This window comes from Scomber scombrus, chromosome 23 (genome assembly GCF_963691925.1).
Source record: "Scomber scombrus chromosome 23, fScoSco1.1, whole genome shotgun sequence".
NCBI lineage: Eukaryota > Metazoa > Chordata > Actinopteri > Scombriformes > Scombridae > Scomber > Scomber scombrus.
This window is the reverse complement of record NC_084992.1, coordinates 22,754,034-22,779,700: the sequence shown is the minus strand read 5'-3', so window position 1 is coordinate 22,779,700 and position 25,667 is coordinate 22,754,034. Positions and strand designations below refer to the sequence as shown.

Below are 25,667 nucleotides of genomic sequence, written 5' to 3'. Positions count from 1 at the left end.
GTAATACCAACAGTACGGCGCCGTTGGAGCCCGCTATGCTGTTGTTGAGGTTAATACCTACAGCACGGCGCCGTTGGAGCCCGCTGTCGTTGAGGTTATTACCAACCAGCTTTTGTCGTTGGAACCTTGGCATTAACCTCAACCGTCGTTGAGGTTAATATCCAACAGCCCGCTGTCGTTGGAGCCTGCCGCAGCTGAGGTTAATAAATGTGTTAATACCCACAGGAGCCCACCGTCGTTGAGGTTAATACCAACAGTACGCCGCCGTTGGAGCCCGCTATACTGTCGTTGGAGCCTGCCGCAGCTGAGGTCCACCGTCGCTGAAGTCCATGTTTGGAGTAGTGAACTGTTGAAGGAATGGTGAGTCAATCTGCAGCTGAGTGAGAGTAGTTTCTGATTTATATTGTCTACCCGTCCTACTGTTATATGTCCAACCACTTATGTTTACTTCCCATTGAGCTCAATATTGTCCAACCATTATGTCTGTTCGTCCAACCACGTAACAGTTGGACTCATACTTACTTCTGGTCCAACCGCTTAACGGAGCTTGATGTCAAGCTCCTTTTACTCCTCAGGGCACCAATCGTTTAACAGTTGGACTCAATTTTGTATACCCGACAGTAAATTCGAACTGGGCCACAAATCGCCAAGATCAAACATCCTCGCGCAAGTCACATCCCTAAAAGTCAGTTCAGACCTCGCCTGTCAATGCAGGCTTAACGTGTAACCAGTCATTTACTTTACACATGAATATCTTCCCACTTCGTTGCTTATTTGACTCACAAGCATGGCAAGTACAGTCATGGTTTTTTTTCTTTTTTCAAACCCAGTCTGACTGGTGGATCACTGAGTATTGCACTACATGTGTCTTGATCTCATGTACAGTAATCAACTCAAATTGACAAATATTTAACTCATGTTTATAACCATTACCCAGCATACCAAGCACCTAACTCCACCCCCTTCTTTTCTAGACCATTAAACACGTATTTTTAACCCAAATGAAACAGAACCATGTCCAGGACAGTAAAGGGTGGTGTTTCTATAACGGTCCTTGTTATCTATAAAGCAATATACAATATAGTTTCTTGATTATCAGCTCTGTCATGATTCAAATGGATGAAAACCACTGATTGGGTGGTTTTTGGTGTAATCTAACACCTGTTTATCTTGATTGGAAGGTTTTGCTGCCAATCATGGGCGGTACCTCTGATCCTCGTTATGGGCAGGAATTTCAGGAAGTACAAAGAAACTGATATCTGTCTGTCACATCTCTGCTTTTACAGAATTGAAAAATGACACATTAGTAATGATTCTTTTACCAAACTACACTCGTTTAAAGTCCTGCATTGAAAAGTGTACTGAAAGTGTAAAATAAGTAGGAGAAAAATGGAATTAAGTAGCCTACAAATAAAAGTAGTCATAATGCAACATGGCTCATTTCATGCAGATGAGATGTTTTTTGAGGTTGAGCTAATACCTGACACTTGGACATGTGATTCCATGTTTATTAACCTGTGGCTATAACAGCCTCCACCCTGCTAATTTCAGGCTTTCCTCCAGATTTTGGAACCTGGCTGCAGGGATTTGTTCCTCGGACCCCAATATATTAGTGAGGTCCAACAATGATGTTAGGTGATGATGTCTGGCAATCAGCAGGTCGGTGATTCCTCCTAAAATCCTTAAAATGGTTATGAAAATGAGATGTTAATACATTTAAAAGCAGCAGTATCTGTGTTGCAGTCACTGCTAAACACAGTACAACACAAAGCTGCTCCCAATGAACAATTCTTTGGGCAATATCGCTCTCTAGTGACCAAAAGATGGAACTGCAGCACTGAAAGGACCACATACGTAGCTGAGTGCAAAATTAGACCATTAAACTGCAAAAAAACTGCTGTATGTACAATCATTTGCACATTGTACCAGTGCCCATCTGTTCATTGGAAGTAGCAGTAATAATAATAATAATACTACTACATTTTATTTATAAAGCACCTCACACTTGCAAAACAAAACTCAAAGTGCTACAAGACAAACAAAACAAAAACAAAACATAAAACATCAGAAAATAATAATTCAATTAATTATTAAAGAGAATTGTTTGAAGTCCTTTTTTAAAAGTCTCAATAGTGTGTGGAGCCCTCAAGCTCTTCAGGAAGGGCATTCCACAGATGAGGGGCAGCTGGACAAAAGGCCCGATCACCCATGGTGCTGAGTCTTGTATTAGTGTTGTTGGTCCTTAAATCTTGCAGACACAGTAAAGTTTTGTGTCTACACACAGGAGGTTTAGCTGTGGTGATTTATTTAATTATGTCCATGCTCAATCCAAATTAAGTATGAAGAATATCATCATCATCACGCCCTTCCCTGTCCCTCTCACCTCCACCAACAAACAGGATAATAATACCTACACAGACAGAGCATCCTTTTTTAGGTTGCTCTTTCAAGATAGTTATCAATTTTGTCTACATTAAGATTGTAATAATGTAAGACTGAAATTACTATTCAAATGTGTATTTTTATATGAATGTGTTGGCTAATGTTACCACTCCTAATAACTTATGAAGCACTGTGTGGAATTGTTTTGGATTTCCAACAACTACTGGAAAAATAACAAATGAAGACATAGGAATCCACAGAATATGCAAGGTCCATCTGAAATATCACTTGGCAATAAGCAATCTGAGGGCATACCTGATAATATTACACCCTGGCAGAGCTAGGCGATCTGGAGTCAGAGGAACTGCAGCCAAAGCAGGCAAGAATTACCTACTTTTTGCTTCCCGCCTCCTCAACATCATGGGACTTACCAGTTGCCCAACAAGGGACCATTACAGACAAATTGACACGGTTTATCTGCAAAGAAGTGAGACCGATAACCATATTGCAGGTTTGGATTCAAAGATTTTGTCCATGAGCTTGAGCCAAGGTACACCATTCCTGCCTGCATAACCATCACTGACAGATTTGTGAAACTCTATGATACAACTAAAGACATCACTATAACAATGGTCCTGACCACAGACACCACGAAGGCATATGTGACAGTCGCCACACATTTTGTGGACAAGGAACTGAAAGATATAATTCCAAAGCTCAGAGCAGCCACACTGCTGAGAACATTGCCGACAGATACCAGAAACCAGCAAAGCTAATCATCGACTGCAAGACCAGATGGAATAGCACTTACGACATGGTGTGTTGGGAAACTGAGCAACACGCTCTGGTAGCAGCAGTCATCATGGAGAAGAAACTCAGTCATCTTGAGCCGAGTACCAGCGGGTGGGCCCTTATGGAGCAGGTGACTCATAGAAATCACAATAACATGGTGATATTGGCCTAATAATAGGATAGATTGTTAAATGAATGAATATACAGACAGTTATGTATATAATATAAACTCTCAGAAAGACAACAGACGACTTTGTGCTTCTTAATATAAAATTAATATAATATAAAACTAAACCTTCCAATGTATCTGTGTTGCTAATATTCCCCTGAATCTGTTCTCATGAGTGGGTGGTAAAGCTCTGAGCTACCCCCCCCCCCATTCAACCCGTACTTTGTTACATCTGTGAGTGTCCCATAGCAATGTTTAACACTGAACACTATCTGCCCCACCTACAACATTGAAAAATTAGAATGACAGTCATATGCAGTCATATCAAAGTAACAAAAACACCTGGTCCAACCCGTTAATCTCTATCATTGAGACTCAAAAATAGTATAACAGATAATCAGTGAGACACCCAACTGCTCTCTTGCAGGATACTGTTGCTTTAACAGACCACTGCTTAACGATGACATCAATGACGTCATATCTCACCCACAGGAACGTTCAAAAGTTTACTGGAGGTATAAACAGAAATGAGCATACACAAGTGAAGTTACTCAAAACAAAACTGCTCTTTTTTCGGCTACCTACTTGATATTGTAAAGCATGTTAGTGTGTTGAATATGGCCTTAGAACATATGGACATATATCTCAAGTTATCATTGTACTAACAATTTAAATGAGCCAGTAAGTTAGAACCCTAGCCTTAAAATGAATTGGCCCCTTATTTAACTAAGTAGAAATAGGCATTGAATGACTTTCCAATGAGAAAATAAACAGAAAATATCACACACTGGATGTCAACTTGCCTGTGTCTGTTAGATCTTAATGCAGTTCCATATCCTCCTGAGGAACTCTTCTTCCTTACCTTCCAGCACAGATGATTTCAGGTCTTCTTTAAGACTTAAAAAACATCCTCAAGCCCATGTGATTCACTTTCAAAATCACCAAAAATATAAGACATAAGTCAAGCTTTCTGAGGCAGTGAATCATATGAAGTCATCGTGTTGAATGGTTCACTGTTTTGAAGGATTTGATCATTTGCTGTGCAACTTTAACATTGGTTTACAATGTAGGGATTTGGGGCAAGATGTCATGGAACAGGCTAAATGTAAACTGTGTGACAGATTTATATTATAATAGGCTTTAAGCAGTAACATGAGATAAAGGAATAAAAGTGTCTGTATTACAGAGTGTGCTTGCAACTAGGAAAGTGATTGTTATAATGAAAAAAGAAAAGTAGTGTATGTGCAGGGGGCTCAAAGACTACAGACTACAACATGACCAGGCTTCAGTTTGTTCCTCTTTTTGCTCACTACCTTGCATGTGAGGATACTTTTTAGCCAGTTTAAGAAGGTAATTTCGTACACTTCTACGCTTGTTGCCTAGTAGTTCGATGGATCCTCTCTTCTGGAAAAGAGAGAGGAGTTGGACTTCAGTAGTAGCATTAGCTTTTGTACTTTGAATTATTTGGGTGGCACCTGTATGGGACAACAGTAGAAAGAATTGGTGAAATTATGATCTTCCTTCTAAGAATTGTATTGTAGGCGAATGCAACCGACCAACTTTGGTGTCCAGAAGGTCATCGGTCAAGCTAACCTGAATTTTGTCTCTCTTGTTGAAGACCATGCAGCTTTTTTTTTAGTGTGATTGTCTGATTTTTTGACTGGAGGATGTTGCCATTCTCTGTCATATGCTCTCCTATTGGAGCTTTTACAAGCAAATCCTTTAGCATGTGGGCTTGTGTAGTATTATTTAAACAAATATCTCAGTATTTATTATAAATACATGTTTTAATCTATTTATATTTTGATAATTTGCCATTATGTACTTTATAGTCATCAACAAGTGTTAGCTTGGTTTGCAAATAGAGCGTGAGTTAAGTTTCTTTTAAATGTCATGACAACATTTCTAAAGAAAGAACAGATTAAAAGAAGAAGTGAGAGTCTTTCACAATACTGGACTCAAAGTATTTTTGGGCTGGAAAAATAATAAAAACAAAACCTAACACAAAAGAAGACTGATTGCTTGCTGTAGATCATTATTCATTGGACCAACTAGTATTTAACTCAATTAAACCACAGTTTCCTATTGCATTCAAATGTTAAATGAACTAACAATGTATTTCACAGGTCCTTTCATTTTATTATAAATTTGCAGGGATTTAATGTAAACTTTTTTTTTTACCATTACATTTTCTGACACATTCCTAAAAATGATATACTGAGCACATTTACATTATGCTGCCAAATTACACAACTCTTTCTAAGAAAAGTCTTTTTTAAGAATTAACAGTTAATCAGCATTTTAGAAAATTAAAGTCATTTATAAGAAACATAAAATGTACAATTACATATGAAGCCAAATGTAATGAGGGGCCCTTACCTGTAGACTGCTGTACTGTTCTATTGTTTTGAGTGTTGACATACCTGGTGCCAGTGTCAAGAGATTTGTAAAACATGATCTCGATATATATGTTGTTGTCGTCGTCTTCCGACACCAACTAAACCTACTTGACACTTTTTCCAGCATTGTTTTCCCCAGTGTTACGGCCTTAAGCCGTCTGTATTGTTTCTCCCCTTCCTCTGTGTGTGTGTCCACCCCCACTGTTTGCAGTACATCCTGGAAGCTGATGACTGGCGGCTGGTGGTGAATCAGGCTGATTGGTGTGGGCTGACTCCAAAGAGAGTGACGGCGGATAAAAGGCCGGTGTGAGCCGCCGACGGGGGCAGACACCTTTGATCAGTCTTGGATAGTCATTCTGTGTATCAGGTCGTGTGTTTGGGTTACTCAGAGTTGGGCCAGGGTAAGAAGAGTACAATTAGATACACTGTTTTCATTGTATTATCCTATGCTAGGTTTAGGGGTTGCTCATCCCGTGTATTTCTGTTTTCGTTTTCTATAGAGTAGTTAGTTAGAAATATTCTATTTGTTGTGTATTATCCACATTAGTCATTAGGCAGTTAGCTTTTCGTTATCTTTGTTTATTGGTTTATCAGCAACCGGCGGCCCTTTTCTGTTGGATTTATTATTTGTCACCACGTGTCGAACTGTAATAAATATCACTTTATTTTACAATCCATTCCATCGGGTTGTGTGTGTGTTACTTTCCCTTTTCCCCTACGAGCTGGGTCGTAACACCCAGCATCCTGATTGCTTGGCCTCCAGTCACTACCTTAACACAGAGAACAATGAATACAGTTTATATGAGGTGTAAATGAGTATATACACCAACAACATGAAATAAACTAAAATTATTACAATACAATTTATATGTTCTTTTTATGTGGTAAAAGTATGGAAATTGGGGTAAATTGTAAATATGCAATTAAAAAAAAAAAAAAAAAAAAAACTATGACAAGTCAAATGAAATGACTTAAATAGCATACCGCATATCACAGAAGCAACTATATATTGAGTTCCATTCATAAGCCCTTATTAAACATCTTCTGTTATTTTTTTTAGTAATAGCACTAAATCACATCAGATAATAATAATACCATTAATATGATAGTTATTGTTTCATGCTTTGAGGTAAAAAAGTGATTGTCCAGTGAAGATTTCCACTTGTGCTCGACCATGATGTTTTTTTTATTTCTTTATTGGAAACCAGTACAGATGATGAAGTATAATGTACCCAAAATAAAATAATAATTAAGAGTTACAACAAATATAACACAGAGAAAAACGCCATAAGATGGATGTTCAAAAAAAAAAAGAAAGCCTTTGTGACCATAATGTTACAAGGAGTACAATGTTCCCAAATGTTTATAGAAGTCATTTTAGTTGGCAGGTGAGTTTTGTCCATCTTCTACCTGACTGCACACCTGAATCCTCGCTGCAATGACATAAATTACCACAATACATGACATCCACATTCTTAATCCCGCCTCCAAAGCTCTGATTTGTTGATTGCTTTTCCATTTGAGAAAAAAGCCGCCAATTACTTTCATAACTTTTTAAATGCCACCTGACTGACCTCGAAATGATTCCTCCCTCTCTAAATAGATCAAAGCACAACTTAGTTACTTATTAACATGTTAGTTTAAATATCTAGGGCAACAGAGGCTTATATAGCATGTGTTGTAGCAATATCATTTCTGATAAATGGACTTGGACTTTGTTCTGGATGACCTGTTTCACTGTAGCCTACTGTGGCACATTTACAGGAACTGAGTAGGTCCAGAGCACGTAGGCGGATTTTCAGGAGAAGGAGGAGGAGGGTTCATTTCTTCACTTTAATTACGACATTCCTCTGAGTCAAATCAGAAGTAAACAGAGGCATCACTCACTTGACTTATCCCTTAAGGAGCTGGCTGACATGCTTTAAGGATGGGAGTGGCAGCTGTGGATTACGATACACACTTCTAGCGAGCTGAAGACATGGCTGTGTGTAACACTATACTGTGGGCTGTCTGGCCTACTTCAGTCCTATTGTGCGTGTGGATATGGGAAGCCAACTGTGACGTCAAATATCAATCAGAGGAGGGTGAGTGCTCAGGTGTTCTATCTTCAGTTTATAACGGTGTAGAAAACTAACTGTGAGACGTTCACGTGATGTTATTATAATATATTTAAAGTTTCAGGAAGTGTTTCAGGACAAGATAGAACTATTCATGGCACATTAGCCTATTAACACATTCTCTAAAGAATGAAACTCTTGTAAAAATTCTATTCTATAGTAGACTTATATGGTAAGATATTAATAGTAGTTTATTAGAAAAACATGTCTGGTTTAATTCAATACAAAATAGTATGTCACTGTTAAATTTGTACGCGTGTCTGAGGAAGTAGGCTGAATCTTAAAATATTCATTCTCGAACTAGAACTTTAAGATCAGTTAGTCAGAGTTAAAATATAAAATAGTTTCCTCTGAAATATGGTGGAGTAAAAAGTAACATAAAATGGAAAAAACTTGGGTAAACTACCTCAAAACTGATGTGAAATAGATGTAGTTATTACTTATTTACTTTCTATTATATTGACAGCTGACAACTATACTCCAAGAAGGAAAAACAAAGTTAAAAGTACTGTGTAAGCACTTCCTACGTAAATATCAGAGAATGGAAAAAACCTGGTTACAGAATGCAGAAGTATATTTTAAAAACATAAATATGCAATGAGAGATTGCAAAAACCTGTTCTGAGCTTAAATCACAACTAGTAAAATGTTGAGTGTTCATTTTTGGTACAAAATGACATAATCTACTGTTTAACCTTATTTTTTAAAAACATACAGTATTACTATATGATAGCACAAACTAGTTTCCATGTAAATACCATTAACCTCAACACACTTCTCCTTTAACTAGGATATTCTCATCAGATTCCTGTTTTTAAAATCTTATGTAATCGACTAAATACTTCATAAATGTTTGTATAAGTAGAAAGCGGAACAACCTCAGGATAACGCCCTGATGAAGGCAAGATAGCTGAATACTTGGGAAAATGGGGGAATTACTGTGCTGAATCAAAATGTCAAACAGCACTACTGCTGCAGGTATCATTTGAAGCATACATGTACAGTGTTTCTATGCTTCTTGAAATGACCTGCTGCGATTCTGAGTGGTCACCTCACTGTTGTGTCAAACAGGAAAAAGCCCATTGTATAAAGTCCGGCATGAGTTAACAGACTTTCTCTCCTCTGCTATGTTTAGTGGAGATTTTCCATTCTGATAAACAGAACCGGCTGGGGTGGACTTCTGAGCCAAGCAGAGGGGTAAGTTTGGTTTGACATGTGGCGTGTGTTTTTTTGTAATTATAAGGCTACATAGATTATAATGACTTATAATGTAATGTAATAGTAAGTCCCTTTAAATACAGTAAAACGAAGTTACTGAATGATGACATCACTAGTTCATTTTATCTGTTTGATCTTGTTGACGTTTACTGTATGAACCTGTATGATAGTATCATCCTAATAACACTATGATTGAATTATGATGGAGCTGGTACCTTCATTCATTTCAGTTCTTACATCACACTTTAACCCATAACGGTTACATTTAGGGTGCAAATATGGGTCCACACCTGTGTTTACCCATATGAGCTTCAAGTGGGTTCTGACTGGGTTTCAGGTGGGGACCAACTGGGTGAGTTACACATGTGGGGGCCATGTTTCTGAAACAATATGGGGCCCATACAATTTGCCCTGTTTATGTCCATGCCCACTTAGCCCACTTACATCCCTTATGGGACTCATACAGTCAGCCCACATGGGCTTCACATGTGGGGCCCATGTTACTGAAACCATGTGGGACCTGCACAATGTGCCCAGTTCAAGCCCATGCCCACTCAGTACCCACATAGCCCACATTTAACCCATGTGGGGCCCACATTGACATGCTGTCTGGGAATTGGCATTGTGCCTCATTATCAATCATAACATTTTGGAAGGATTTGGGATTTTGGGAAGGTTGTGACTTTTATATATAGCTGAAATGTATTAAAATGCATTATTCATGGAATGCAACTTGGGATACAAATTGAACATCAATGCTGCATTACCAAATTGGCTTAACCAAGCAACTGCTTCAGGGCCCAAGGTAACTATCAAGGGCCCCCAGGACAACTGCTGTCGGTTCTTTGCTAGTAGTGTGTGCACCACAGAAATGACAGGGAGCTTGAAGTGACACTTGCTTTATTGCTGAAACATGAAGCCCCTTCTTTATTATTTCAGTTTATCTTGCCATACTTATATGGTGCATATTCCTAAATTAACTGTGCTTAATCAAATTACCACAATTTGGGGACACAGCTCATTTTTGCCCCCTTCATGGTCTTGATGATTGTTAATTAAACCTTGTTCCATTCACATGTGAAATATTCTTCAGGGATCTTCTTCAAGGGTTAGTCTTGTATATTGGTTGCTTTGTATTTTTAAAGTGCTGTTTTTCACTGATTTTGCATTTTTCCTATCTACGTCTAAGTGGGGTGAAATTCGACTGAAAGTTGGCACAGTGAATCAAGTTCCTGTGCTCCAAGCTTGTGGAGGAGGACCAATCAGAACTATTTTAAGCCCCTGGATGGAACGTAATGATGCTCGCTATTTACTGATGGATGTTGCATTCGCCCAAGAAGAGGAGCAGTCTGGTCAGCTCAGCCTACTGCGGGTTCACCTTTTAGAAGCAGACATATCTACCCCAGGATATCAAAACAGCCAGCCAGTCTTGGACCTCCAGACCAAACCGTTCCCTGCCACATTCCATCCGAACCAGATAAGCAACCACCTGAACCGCAGCCAGGCTCTGAACCTGGGCTCCATCAGCCACAGAGGCTTCAGGCTTGGCTTCTCCTACTCAGGAGCATGTGTGTTTGTAACATCCATCAGGCTGTACTACAGAAGGTGCCTTGACACAGTGGCTAACCTGGCCTTGTTTGGGAGGACAGGGGCCGGGTCGGTCGCCCTCGTGGGTTCCTGCACGGAGGGAGCAGTGGTGGTTTCTCCGCCTGTTAGAGATTGTAATGTGGATGGAGTGTGGGGTCCAGTGCAGGGGGGGTGTACCTGCAAACCTGGACATCAAGCCATGAATGATACCTGTCAAGGTAAGAAAAGTGACAAGCTTAAAGTAATATTAAATGATGTTTATTACTGAAGTGGTGGTGGTGTACTGAAGTGCATTATATTGACTGGTGTTCCTAATATTTTGCCCCTATAATGTATGTTAGTGGGATGGTCAAAATACCACCATGACCTCAGTAATGAACATAAAGTAGAATTATCACCTTCTTATCAATGTCAATAAAAACTGTAAATATATATTTCATAAAAGTAGAATCTATAGGTGTACCTAATAAAGAGGCCAGTGAGTGTATATAGTAAATTAAACTTAACCATATTACATACCATGATGGAAGTAAACGATAGCTTGTACGTTTAATAATAGACATTAAATAAGAGGAAGAAATATAAAACATTTAGATTAGTTCATTAAATGAGATTGTTGATAGTAAATGTATTTTTTCCTCAGAAGTCTGACTTCTATTTCACACTTTAAAAAGATAAAAAATATTCTTCTTAGTCAAAACTTTTTTTTTTTCATGTGGCCATTTCCTATCATCCAGACTACAGCATCACCAATACAATGGTCATTTGAAATGTATAAACATGCAAATATTCCAAAATGATATAAAGTTTATAAAGTAACCAAGGAAGAAATATAAAATTCATATTTTGAAACTTGAAATTGAAAATAAAACAAATAAAAATAAATAGACTATTTAGACTCTTATTGTTCAGACACAGCCAAAAACTGTTTTACTCTTAAGTTTGCTTTGGAGAATATTCTCATATGTTTGATAAGAACCAGCTCTGTTTTCTATATGAACAGCAGATGTCACATTAGCAACAATGTAGTTTTACACAATGTTTCTGCAGCAGTGGGAACTGAACATTAACAGCATGTTCAGGGATCAGGTTGTCATGGGAACACAACAGCTCAGTCATTTTTTATAAAAAGATACATGCTGACGCAAAGATTTCACAAAGACGCTAAAAGGAGCTCAGATAGACTTTCACTTCCTCTTTCTCACTCTTTTTGTTTCCTTTCTTTGTTTCCTGTGCATCATTCACATTTTAATGTTCCCTCTATTTAAACACAGACTAGTTAACTGCTGGTTCAATGTTCATGACATGTCAAATCACAAAGGTGTGCAAGGAGCTCATGCTGTGAGATACTGTAGACTCAATAGACACAACTACACTACAGTGCATTTAAACTGTTCTCATGATTTTTGGCTGTGTTCATGCATACATCATCAATGTTTCCAAAGATATTCTTTTTCGTTTTTTATTTCAACCAATCATTTATGATAGGTCTATAATACACTGTAACATTAACCCATTATTGTGTTGATGCTATATTGACCCAAACTGAGTACATTTTGACCCAGTGATTTTTGGGTCTGGACATGATAAGCTTGAACACTTTATTTTACAGCCAAGAAAATATTATAACCGTATTTAAAAAAAAACATTACCACCATTTTCTCTGTTTGACCAGCATGTAGGATGGGCTACTACAAACCTGCCAATGAGAGTGGAGAATGTCGGCTTTGCCCACCAAACAGCAGGACTCACAGGGAGGGATCAGAGAAGTGTGACTGCGCGCAGGGTTTCAGCCGTCTGCCAACTGACCCCCATGACCTCGGCTGCACTAGTAAGGAACGCTGATTGTGTTCACAGGAAATGTTATTGTACTGTACAACTGAGTTATTGGATGGCAGCTGTGTTCATTTAAAAAAATTAAACTATAGTGGACATCATGCACTCCACCAGGATTGTTTCCTTTATCTACGTACAAACCAGACATTATCCCATCACAGTGATTTGAAAGATACTATAGTATGATAACATAACAATCCTGTACATAGGAGCTTTACATCATTGCTGCTTAAAGGATTTGATGCACTGTTCTTATATTTATTTATTTATTTTTTAAACTTTTTTTTTATATTGGAATGTCATTTTCATACAATTTCAGTTACAAGAATTCACCAAAATAGTGATTTATGGACACACACACACACACACACACAGACACACACACACACACACACACACACACACACACACACACACACACACACACACACACACACACACACACACACACACACAATGTAAATCGAAATTAGGTCAATCTGCAAACAAATAACAATAGGACAAATGAATAAATAAGTAAATAAACAAAAATAATAATGAATAAAAATAAATAGACAAATTCAATTAATTAAGGAAAAAAATGATATTATATTTATTTTAAAATGGATCACTTCTACAATTGATTATGCAAAGAGGTAAACCTGATTAGATCTTCAGGCATATTAAAGGACCACTGTTTAGGATTTAGTGGCATCTAAGAAGATAGTAAGTAAGATTGAGATTGGAACCAACTGAATATTCCCCCTCCGCTTCCAAGCATGTAGGAGAACCTACAGTGTCCATGAAACTGTCGAAATATGTGCAAAGCCCTCTCTAGAGCCAGTGTTTGGTTTGTCCTTTCTAAGCTACTGTAGAATCATGGCAGAAGAGGAACTGTTCCCTATGGGAAAGTGCTCATTCTAAGGTAACAAAAAGCACAGTGATTCTTATTATCAGGTGATTATACACTAATTAAAACATACTTATGAATATTATATTCCATTTCTGCCAAGTCCATTTCACTAGATGCCACTAAATTCTACACACTGCACCTTCAAGTTGATTCTCCACAAAATATGAACTCCATCATATGACACTGATTCCTGTCCCCCCCGCCCCCCCCACAGAGCCGCCCTCAGCCCCTGTAAATGCAACAGCACGTCACCACAATGACTCCGTGCTCATCGTAACGTGGGATCCTCCTCATGACCGAGGAGGCAGACAGGAAGTGACGTATCGAGTCAAGTGCAAGGAGCAAGCAGAGGCTGGCGGTCAGTGGAAGTCCTGTGGAGAGCATGTGGTTTTCCTGACCAACACATCTGTCAGCATCACGGGACTAAACCCACAGAGCGACTACATGCTGTCAGTGGAAGCCTGGAATGATATATTAACCCTGCCGTTGCCGGGGGCGCCAACTCCATCCACTGCCACTGTAACCATTCATAGATGTATGTAAAACCTGATCAGATGACGTATGATACATAAGATGTGGGTTCAATTCTGCTATCAGTTACTACATTTATAATATGTGTCATGTCATGAGTCATGTCATGAGTCATGAGCAATAAAACACAACCTTGTTCAGTTCTGCACACTCAGGGGTTTTGCAGCTAGAGACTTTGATTTGGTATGACACTAGTTTATGGTGGCTTGTGTTATTGTCAGCCAGATAGATATCGGCATGGAAACGACACTACGAGTTAGTTCACTTTGTCACCTCTGCATGTGCTACTGTTCTACATTTTACTACTAGATTTTAGCATCTACCATAATCATGTAATGGCCACTCGTGGTAACAGTAGCTGCAATTCAGGAAAAGTTACGTAGGTTTTCCTTAAAAGTACATTAAGCACAGTTACCAGCTGGATTTAAGAAAATCAATAGTGTTAAATGTCTTAACAAACAGCTGTCTGTTTACACATCCAGCAGACATAGAGCAACATTAGCATATATCTGGCTCATAATTATAACCAACTACTAAACTGAAACACACTGAACAGCTCAATTAGTGCAACTAAAAAGTACTTCTTTTTTTCTTCCAGGGAAAGTTCCTCCTGTGGTGATCACTGTGACTCCAGATTCACAAATCTCAGAGAATATAACACCAGCCACTCAGCACCAGAGACGCTTCTCCATGTGGGTGATAATCAGTGTTTTATTTGGCAGCCTGTTGCTCATGGCTATAATCCCCATAGCTGTGTGTACTATGCGCAGAAAGTACACTAAACTCAGGTAATTGGAGGTTCCACTTCATTTTCATTGGCCTTGTCACTTTATTGTTCTGCCTTTAAAAAAATATTATCTCCATTTTTGGTGTTTAATCTGATTTATTCCAAGAAAAGCAATAACATAAAACATACTGTGTTCATGGCTATGATTTCAAGACAGAACTATTAGATACTAAAGGTTTAGAACTGCAAATGTCTGGGTATAGTTTAAATGCTGCTTTATGTTAGGTCATTTTAATTGATTTAATTGAGAATGTTAAATAAATGATGTAATACTCCTGTAATACACCGTTGTAGCTACAGATTTTATAATACTCACATTCTATAAAACGTATTTTGCCATTTCCCATGACTTTGAAGACAATTACATTTATTTTAGTTTTTAATACTGTTAATAAATGTTGTGATCAAGTTACACTAAAGTTAGCCTGCCCTACCTACCCTACCCTAAAATTTTAGTTAGCTGTTGTGGTGACGTCAGCCAAAAAGTTAGTTTTGGGGCTTGTGATGCCACATTTTTTCAAGCAATCAACACTTTTTCAGAGCAACTTAATGTTTTTAGGGTATTTGGCCTATTTTCCATGATTGAATACTTTACTATATATTTTTGCCGATGTACGGAGACATTTCAACATGTTTAATGACGTGGAGTTTTTGCTGACAATGACAAAAATGAATTTTTCACACAGGTCTGAGCAGGAAGTAGAGCTTTTGCCGATGAACACTGGAATCTCCTACCGACGTGAACAAGAGCCGGAGGTTACACCCCTGCAGGCTGATAGTAAGTGTCATATTCTTGAAGAGTCATAAGTCAGCGGTTTTGCTGGTTTTTATTTCACCATCTTTGACCTTCCAAAATCAGGGTGTCTACTTCCTTAAACCTAAAAAGCTCAGTTTTCTTCCTCTGCGGTTGTGCTGAATGACATCAGTATTAGGACAGAATGGAAATTCTTATTCATGCTGAAGCATATTGTGAGAAATTATGAAAGCAGGACTGGTTAGCATTTAACCATTTCAAATCACAGTGTGTATTGATGTATTAACAGCAAATAAATTGAAAGTTAAGTATAAAATGATTACCACACTTTTAATTGTGAATAATCCTATGTTTCAATGTTTTTATTGCACATAGCTATAATATTTTATACTACTGCTAGTACACATCATTTCTATCCTCCTATAAATTGACCATCATGCAAACAAGAAACTGATGTTATCTTTACAGAATGCACAAAGATGAATTTGATATCAATCCTCTTTTCCACTTGTATGGTTTGATGGAAAACCAGCGTGTTCCTTTAACATGGCACAATTGAAAACTGAGGAAAAAATAGTCCTGTGCACAAAATTAGTCAGTGTGACATGAGCTGTATGTTTGATACACACATACATGGTGTGTATTTTTGCAGCACATATATGAAAATGTATATCTCTCTATGTTGACCTTGTGTTTCATAGGACAAACTTAATGAGCTCAGCACACAATAAAGCCTCTTCATTTTATAACATTTGAAGGCATGGTCCAGTTGTTGGAGGGGATCAGTAGCCGGCTGTTGGACAACCTGAAGGAAGTCCTGGTCGAGAGAACCCAGCTCACACTGGGCAAGGAGCTTGGCAAAGGTCAGTTCCTGATTCCTCATCAGCAACAATCCTGTCTTATCTCTAGGGTGGATAATACTGTGGATGACATATATTTTCTGCTTCTTACATCTGACTGGACAAACCCAGTCCCAAATGATTTAATATTCACGATACTGCGCAGTGTGTTTGACTTCTTTATACACATTCTCTAGTGATTCATCTTGATATATTGGATGCAAAATATCCCATAATGTATAAACATCAGTGAACAAGAGCTGTCTGCTAACCACATCAACTGTAGCTATGTATGACCACCAGAATGACCAGGATTGTGTGCATCTATTTTGGCAAGTGAAAGAGTGTAAAAAAGTCACATTAGATTTAGAAATCTTTGAAAAACGAATTAGTGTATATGGGTCAATGACGTGACTATGACATTTTCAGTCTAATTGCATTTTTTTCAGTTAGAAAAAGGTTTAAATTGATTAAAAAAAAAATACCATATATATGTAGTACCTTTCCTTTATATGTACTCACTTTAACTTTTCAAAAACCACAAGTTATTAGTAATTTTTCTGTTATTTAAAGTGACAAAATATCATGTGGTGCGACCAATAAAACCAATAACTGTATTAAATTCAGAGTAAAATATCACTTTTAATCTTAATCACTGATACAGTATGCTTAACTGAATTGTATTTTTAAATTTTTTCAATCATTTTTAAGCAATTTACAGGAAAAATAAGTCTTACATACATTTAAGAAGGCAACTGTGACATTATAGAACATAAATATGAGATTATTATTTACAAAAACTTAAAGGAAATGCAAATAATTTGTTTCGAAACACTTAAATTCATTTATTTTAAGATAGATCATGGTCGCACCACATGACTTTTTTAAGGTCAGTTCTAATTCATCGAGATGGAAAAACACATAAAACACCTCATTTACTATTTTCATATGTATTTATGTGTACTCAACATTCTTAATGTTTGAATTACTGCAATAGATATTCCCATATTTATTATTTTTAAATAAATCCTTATACGTCATTGACCCATATGTGCTCATGCAGCCCTACACTATCCATTGAAATCAACTTTTGAACCAATCAAAGGGGAGACAAAGGCTGTGATGTTTGCAGATTTACTGTACACTGTATCTATGACAGCTTCTTTGAGTTGTTGTCAATGAGGTTTGGGAACTTTTAAGAGGTAGTGAGTCAAGTATTCATCTGAATGCTCCATGTAGTTCAGACACTTATCCAGTCAGGCTGAAAAAAAATCTTAATGCATGTTTTCCAGAACTAAATCTTTTAACAAGACTAAGAGTCTACAACTAATGACAATGTAAGCGTGTTTAGCAGTTAATATTTAACATGTTACTTTCATATACACCAAGTATAGCTGAGACTGATTGGAATGTCATTAGTTAGCAAATAGTTGGTCATAAACTGAAGTATTAGAACATTTTAAATTCTGACCAACTGGTGGTGCTAGATGAAAAGTCAGGGGATCACCAAAGTCATTAGGACTCATCCTCTTGGAACCTTGAAAGTCAGTACAAAATGTTATCACAACCCAATAAAGATATTTAGAGATATTTCCATCTGGACCAAATGGTGGACCACTGACCAACTGACATTGCCATCGCTACATCCATGCTGCTAGTGTTGCTAAAACTGTAGGATCAGATTTCCATTACTAATCAAGTCTAGGACAGAAAATGTATTGAGCTGCAATTCTTCATGTGCCAATGCAATACAAGAATCTGAAGAGGTAGTCCAGGACTTCATGTTGTTAATTTCCTACACTTTAGTACACCTTCGACAGGAGAGGTGATTGATTTGTGAAGTCATTTGCACACTTCAGTATACTGAAAACCATAATTACAGACGTCAATCATTTCCTTTAAATACAGTTAACCAAAAAACGTTCAATATTAGATATCCACGTTTTAAAATGGTGATAATATCAGTCCTTTTTTTTCCTACAGGAGAGTTTGGCTCAGTCTACGAAGGAATCTTTACACCACAGGAAGGCACGGATATCAAGGTTGCTGTGAAGACCATGAGAGGTGTGTACTGAATGATAGCCTAAAGTCTTTATCAGAACTCTACTGTTTCTGATGTTTGTGATTTTTTTCTGTCCTCCTCGTCTAGTTGGAATCCACAGCCAGCAGGACTTACATGAGTTTTTGAGCGAGGCAGATATCATGAAGAACTTTCATCATGATAATGTGGTCAGACTACTTGGTAAGATACAAACACCTATCACTACTGCTTGACTACTAAGAGTTTTCTAGTGTAATAACATGTTCCTCAGTTCTTAGGACACACCCTTTGTGTCCTTTGCTGTTTGCAGTATCAACGAATCCATTGCATACTGGTCCCTTGTTTACTTTTAGAGTGGTTTCATACTTTCATTGAGTCACAGTTCCAGTCAACTAACTTTAATAACCCTTTATCGGGCAAGTGACTATATTTAGTAACTTCCGTAAACATCCAAAATAGCTTCCCTTTATATATAGACTTTTTTGTATATGTTTTACACTAGACCGGTGAGGAACCATATATGGCAACTTCAATGAACTTGATTTGCAACATATAAAAAGTCACAAACGCAAAAAAAAGTCATGTAATATTCCCCAATAACTCTCTAGGTTAATGCACATTTCATATTGAGTGACTATAAAGGGTTAACGCTCTTTAGTGTTTGTTTGCCATGTCTTTCAAATGAGACGTGCACTTGCAATGGGACACACTTTATTGGCTTATCAAGCTGTAGGCAATTATCACTTGGTTTGTTTGGTTGGAAGAGCCTGGAGTCAACTTTACAGATTGACAAATCAAAGTGCTGAACTGAAATTGGCTGAAAGCTGCAAAGAAAGAAAGAAAGAAAGAAAGAAAGAAAGAAAGAAAGAAACCGAAAGCTATTGATTGTCATGGGAGTAGCAGTACTGCCAGTAGTCATTTGATTCAAAGTTAATATAAAAAGTAATGCTTTATAAACATGCTATTGATTTCCTTAGTAATAGACTTATTCAGTAGTATAAGGTAAAGAGAACTTCAGCTCAATGGTCCAAACTACCTTTCAGAGTTTTCAATCGCATCATATGGTCTTTATCATCATTTAATAGAAATGATGGTGGAACTTTAATAACATATGTAAATATATGTAGCCGTCCACTGACTCTTGGTTAATCCAGTCTCTTGTCTTGCGTGTTTCTTTGCTGTTTCACCATAGATCATTCCTGTCCTCCTCTCTGGCAGTGGATAGAAGGTCCTATACCAAGACAGATTTTATTGTTTAATGACTGACCATATATGGGCCATCTATATTTGGTGAATGAATAAAAGATTGTGATTTATCCAAAGGCTATTAAGTGGACCTTTGAGCTGATATTCTCTTTACCATATAGACTGTACTGTCTCAAAAGGTCAAGAATGAAAATCCATTCTCAAAAGGCTGATTCTATGTCTTGGGGTGGTCAACTCAGCACATCAGAAAAAATTAAGCAAAGTAACAATAAACTCTAAACTCTAAAGTCTACGTGCAACAAGAACCACTACTCGTACAGGTGACTGAAACGTAGTGACTGCGAACAATAAATCATCAGTCCTATAGAAACCAGATATAACACCATTATAAACTGTCAGTCCTTTGAAGAGTCATACCAACAGCCTGCACACCCTACTTGCAAACAATACATCAACTCACAGTTAACAACCAAATGCTAAGCCACCATGTCAACATTCAAATACTACAAATGCATCATTGTTAGTGTAAAAGAAAGCATAGCAACCATAGAACTGCCACTCAAGGCGTTGGGGTCTCCTCCCATGTTGACAGAATACCTAAACAGGAAAACATCCTTATTGGATGCTCAAACTGCCTCAACCGGCTTTCAATACTTCTTTGCACAGAACGAAAGGAATTCTGATCAGACTTGTTTGACTCAGTAACTCACCAGATTAGCCATTGGCACATTTGAGCACAATTTTGGTAAAAACTGCCTCACTTGTAAATGATGCTAGCCCAATCCCTTACACTCGACTTCTAAACCCTTAACATAGTTATTTTCAATCCTCATATATCAAAAATTTAAAAAAAAAAGTCTTTACCATTTTGACAGCAAACACATTTTCTGACCTGGCTGTGTTGCTGCTTGCACTGTCATTCACAGTGTTTGCAAAAACTAAATCTGACATAGTTTGCCCCTGGTTCTAGAGGCACTCTACCCACACACTCAGTCCAGCCATCTCTCTTCTATTACAACAACAACCAACCTCATGACATACATGTGTATGTGTTCGTCCTGCAGGGGTCACCTTACAAAGAGAGCAGGACTCTCCTCTGCCTGTTCCTCTGGTCATCTTGCCATACATGAAACATGGAGACCTGCGGCGCTTCCTCATTGCTACACGCTATGGTGATATTCCTATGGTGAGATACAGTCAGCAGATGCATGAGCATAATCTGGACTTTTTGCAACAATGTCAGCACATGTTTACCTAGACAGATACACACAAGGACACTCTGACATTTGACTCCACGCCTGGAACCCAGAGAAGACTGGATTACCATCCTGTCTATTGGCTATTATAACATTGCTACAATGAAGTACAACAGGGCAAGAAACACAGGCACTCTGACTTTTCCTCTATCATTACTGAAGCCAAAATGTACATGTGACCACATAAAATAACAATATTCAATGTGCAGAATATCATGAAATTCACTGAGAACAGTTATGCATCCCCCAAAATGAACCCTTTCCATTTTGGGCAGTCTAGCACCACCCTCAGGACAAAATATCACATTGCCACATTTTCCAGCAAAAGGCTTTGATCCTGCCAGCTTGAGTTGTACACTGTAAAAGTAAAATCTTTCTCTTAACATTACAAAGAAGTCTATCACGAATGCATGCTTGCTTTATACAAGCCTTGCAAGATGACGTTGCATTGTGTTTCTGCAAAAGTTGAGGCATATTTAATGACACTATGTTTTCTTTCTATGCTGTTTGCCCTCTGTGCTGGAACCCACAGTCTGCCAATACAGTAATCACATTGGAATTAAAAGGCTTTGTTTTTAAGGTAGTGCCATTGTAGATCTGAACAAGGTGTTAGTATGATTACTGCATTTTTACTGTATGGTGTAATAAATATTGTACCATTTAGCAGAACCTAGTAGAGATTTCTGCAAATCCAGGTTAGCCATCATCATTAAAACCTATTACACAATATGCTGACATCAAACGCAAATGAGATGAAAATTAAATACAAAAGTGTTGACCTTTAAGATGATAGAAAGATATAATGTATATATTTCTGGCAACAAAGATAATATGTAAGACATCTAGAGTTAAACCTCTGCCTTAGTGTTAGCTAATGTTATTGTTGAAATGATAAAGAAACGTTTATTTGCACTGCCATTGAAAATTTGACAACAGAGGCTACAAAATACTTGGGACAAACTATAAAAACACGCAGAGCAGCATGTCCACATTTATAGAACGGTAAGCTGATGTTATTACAACATTATCAAAGGCAGTGAATGTAACATTAACATTAGTTTCAGCTGGCAATCCTTAATATTTATAGGCTATCACTAAGAATGAGTGTAGGATTAATGCCAATCATTTTAATCTACAATATGTTGTCCAATGTTTTAATTGGTCATCTTAAGCCAGAGGTCTCCAACCCTGCTCCTGTAGAGCTAATGTCCTGCATGTTTTAGGTATCTCCACCACTCTAACACCTGATTCTAATAATTAGTTCATTTTCAAGCAGCTGAAGCTTGTCAAAGGGCTTGATAACAAGTTAATAATTAGAATCAGGTGTGTCACTATTTTAGTGAATAACTTCACCATAAACAACACCTGTAGCCATGGTAACTGTACAGACCAAGGATGTTGACAGCGTCAGCGTTAGAATGCTTTCAAAGACATAAAAATCAGAAATGCACGATGAAAATGATAATGACATTTCAAGATAGAAATTGGACAATGAGACTAAGACACTAAGACTAAAATAGGATCGGTTTTCATTGATTAAAAACTAACACCATTCAAAATAAACTAAAAATACAACTAAAAAACCACATAAATCAAAATGAATACTGCTTTCCGAAATGGTACTGTGCTTGTTGAGTTTTCCATTACATCAAACATGCTTTACATCCATCATTCTCCTCATCAAAACCCACAACTCACCTTAACTATTTCAGATAAATGACAGCATTAAATCCCTCTCCACCCTCTCTCCCAGTTTGTGCCCCATCAGAGTCTCCTGCGCTTCATGATCGACATCACGGCAGGCATGGACTACCTGAGCTCACAGGGTTTTCTGCACAGAGACTTGGCTGCGCGCAACTGCATGTGAGTCCATCAGGGGGAGACACTGAGAGGCAGTCATATCAGAGCAGGGGGAGCTTGAAATCAAGGACTCCTTGTTCATATATAACTGTGTCTCTGTCCTCAGCTATTGGTATTCAACCATGGCTTGTATCTGGGAAGGAAGCAGCTAGAGGCTTCAATGAAATAGAATGAGGGCCTCACAGGAAACTGTGGGTTTTGGGATAAAATATTCAAAATAATGCATCAGATTTTTGTTTTTTTGATGTTTTTTTGATGCTTATCCACAGGCTAGGTGATGACCTGAGGGTGTGTGTGGCTGACTTTGGCCTGTCAAAGAAAATCTACAGCAACAATTATTATCGTCAGAGAGTAGCAATCCGTGTGCCTATCAAGTGGATGTCCATGGAGAGCCTGTCTGAGTCCATCTACACCACCAAGAGTGATGTGGTGAGTTCAGTGTTAAGTGGAAGACCCACTTTGGAAGTGCAAATCTGACTCAGTATTATTTAGTTGTGGCATTAACTGAATGCCTGAATGTGAAACTTGTATCTCTTGTTCCTGTCCTCTCAGTGGTCATTCGGGGTGACAATGTGGGAGATTGTGTCCCGGGGCAAAAATCCTTATCCTGGAGTCCACAACCACGAGCTGCTTGACCTGCTGCTGTCAGGACACAGACTGAAAGCACCAAATGACTGCGACCAGAAACTGTGAGTCCCTTCCACTTAATATTAAATAAACATGCTAAAGAAAGGATGAGTTCAATTCCAACACTACTGTGTGTCTCTGCAGCTGTATATTCATATTTGTAAGGATTGACTTTTGCAACAGATTCAGGAGCCATAATATTCATACCTGTGTGCATTTATGTTTTATCCTTTTTCATATTATTTAATTTTCCACATATGCGCCCATTCAGATTTTACAAACTAATACATTATATAATTCAGAGTGACAAATTCCATTATTTTCATTATCAATGAATATTTGGATTATTTTCTCGATTAATTGATTCGTTGTTTGATCCATAAAATGTCAGAAAATGGTGAAAATGTTCAATAATTGTTTCCTAAAGGCACAGGAGACATCCTCAAATGTCATCTTTTGCCCCCCCCACCAAAGATATTTAGTTTACACTCATAGAGGACTGAAGAAAACAGAAAATATTCACATTTGAAAAGCTGGAATCAGACAATCTGGACATCTAAAAAAACCCTTTAAAACTATAAATTGGTTATTAAAATTGTTGGCGATTAATTGAACAGTTGGCGACTAATCAATTAATCGACTAATTGTTGCAGTTTTAGTACAATTAGGGATTCCACTGCAGTTCATTTTTTAACAAGTTGTGGTTATATACTATATACAGCAAATATATTTATGCAGATGTATAATGCTAGTATATATTTAAAAAATATATGTTTATTCTCTGCTCACCTCCTCCTGCCTCTGCCTTAACCCCAAACACAGTTATGAAGTGATGCGGAGCTGCTGGGATGAAGAGCCGACCCGGAGGCCTGGCTTCAGGGAACTGGGCGAGGCACTGAAAGGTCTTCTGTCTGAGCTGCCGGTCCTGGAGGCCAGCCAGGAGGCCAACTACATCAACCAGGGCTTGGAGGTTGCTGCCGCCACTGCTGCTGCTGCTGCTGCTTGTCAAGACCCACAGACAGACTTTGGAGGAAGAGAGGGAAATGTCTACTTGCCCACTCCTGTGGGGGCTGCTGCAGCCAGAGAGGAAGATATGGAAGAAGAGGATGGCTACCTTATGTGTGTTGCTGGCTCATCAGTTAAAGTGGATTAAAGTGGACTTATGAAATGTGTTTGTGATAGAATGATAGAGATGTTGTATGTGTGTAAACCGCTCAGGGACATTTTAAGGTTGGGAGGGGCATCCAGGGGGGGGGCAGAGGTCAGTCATAAATCTGATTGCCCACCATAGATGCCCCCTCTTATTAAATCTGCAAGTTGATGAAGAACGAGAAACTGTCAGAAACTAAAACCGTTTGCACTTTTTAAAAGAATGTTTGTATATCTGTTACTATAAAATATATATTTCTAGAAAAGGTACAGAAGTGTATGGTAGATCATTACTGTCAGGAAAATGAAAAACATATGAAATATTAGGAATGATTCAAAAGAATATACTAATGTTACTTTTTCAGATACAAAGATACAATAGGAACAAATGTTGACTTAAATAAATCAAATTAAATAATAAATCAAAACTGATCAGATATGAAGTCAAAATGGTGAGCCAAGTCAGAATTAAAAGATAGTCCAGGCTGCTATCTCATAACTTTGACTCAAAAAGTCTAACATGTGATTATATGTGACTATCTCATATTTAGAGTACCTCATAATTAAAAACCTATCCGTTTTAGCACAGTATCTCATAATGTTGGCCTATCATGCATCATCATTTCATCATTCCTGACGTTCAAATCTGTTTTTCTCTTCCTGGTGGAAAGTGTCTTCCATATAATATACAAACTTATAGTTGCACTTTTGAGTGTGTAAATGATGACTTCCAGGGATTTTGCTGTGACAGCAGCAGTAATGTATCAGATGTATTGTGTAGGTAGAACATGCATTCATACATATCATCAAGCACAACAGACATTTTGACTTGCCATGAAAGTGCAGGTGTTACTAATAACATTAGTTGTATTCAAGTGTCCAGTAAATGATAACAGTGAGCCAACATAAATAATACCAGGACCCTGAAACTGAAGCAACTAAATGCATCTCAGTTTTCATTAATTGTATCATTTAGATGTGTGTTTCATACTGTAGCAATGCTGTGAAAAAGGCCTATTCAATTTCAACTGAGGCTGGATATTAAGCTTTATCATTTACCCCTTATATTTGGATCAAGGCAATATTTTTATATTTAGATATTGTACCTTACAGTTTTCATGTATTGAGGAATGATAATAGATAACATTTTACACATAGATGCAAATAAATGCAAATAAAGTTAGACTTGGACAACATAGATACATATATATATATATATATATATT

The 25,667-nt window shown here is 37.7% G+C and overlaps 1 protein-coding gene and 1 long non-coding RNA gene across 2 annotated transcripts in view; both read left to right on the top strand.

The window, feature by feature from the left end:
* LOC134005422 (uncharacterized) overlaps window positions 1-25,667 on the top strand; it is a 413,404-nt gene that overhangs the window by 374,538 nt on the left and 13,199 nt on the right. The window lies entirely within an intron of this gene.
* Window positions 12,338-24,743, top strand: LOC134005907 (tyrosine-protein kinase receptor TYRO3-like). The gene is made up of 12 exons (XM_062444936.1): window positions 12,338-12,494; window positions 13,606-13,926; window positions 14,521-14,710; window positions 15,396-15,487; window positions 16,222-16,326; window positions 18,286-18,366; window positions 18,452-18,544; window positions 20,614-20,735; window positions 22,559-22,668; window positions 22,935-23,094; window positions 23,218-23,354; window positions 24,115-24,743. Exons 1-12 carry the CDS (start codon window positions 12,347-12,349, stop codon window positions 24,443-24,445), a joined length of 1,890 nt encoding a protein of 629 aa, XP_062300920.1. The 5' UTR covers window positions 12,338-12,346; the 3' UTR covers window positions 24,446-24,743.

Coding starts and splice junctions, on each gene's coding strand:
- LOC134005907 (XM_062444936.1), top strand. CDS start 12,347: ATGGGCTACTACAAACCTGCCAATGAGAGTGGAGAATGTCGGCTTTGC. Junction 18,545..20,613: donor TAATGTGGTCAGACTACTTG/GTAAGATACAAA, acceptor TTCGTCCTGCAG/GGGTCACCTTACAAAGAGAG. Junction 23,355..24,114: donor AATGACTGCGACCAGAAACT/GTGAGTCCCTTC, acceptor CCCCAAACACAG/TTATGAAGTGATGCGGAGCT.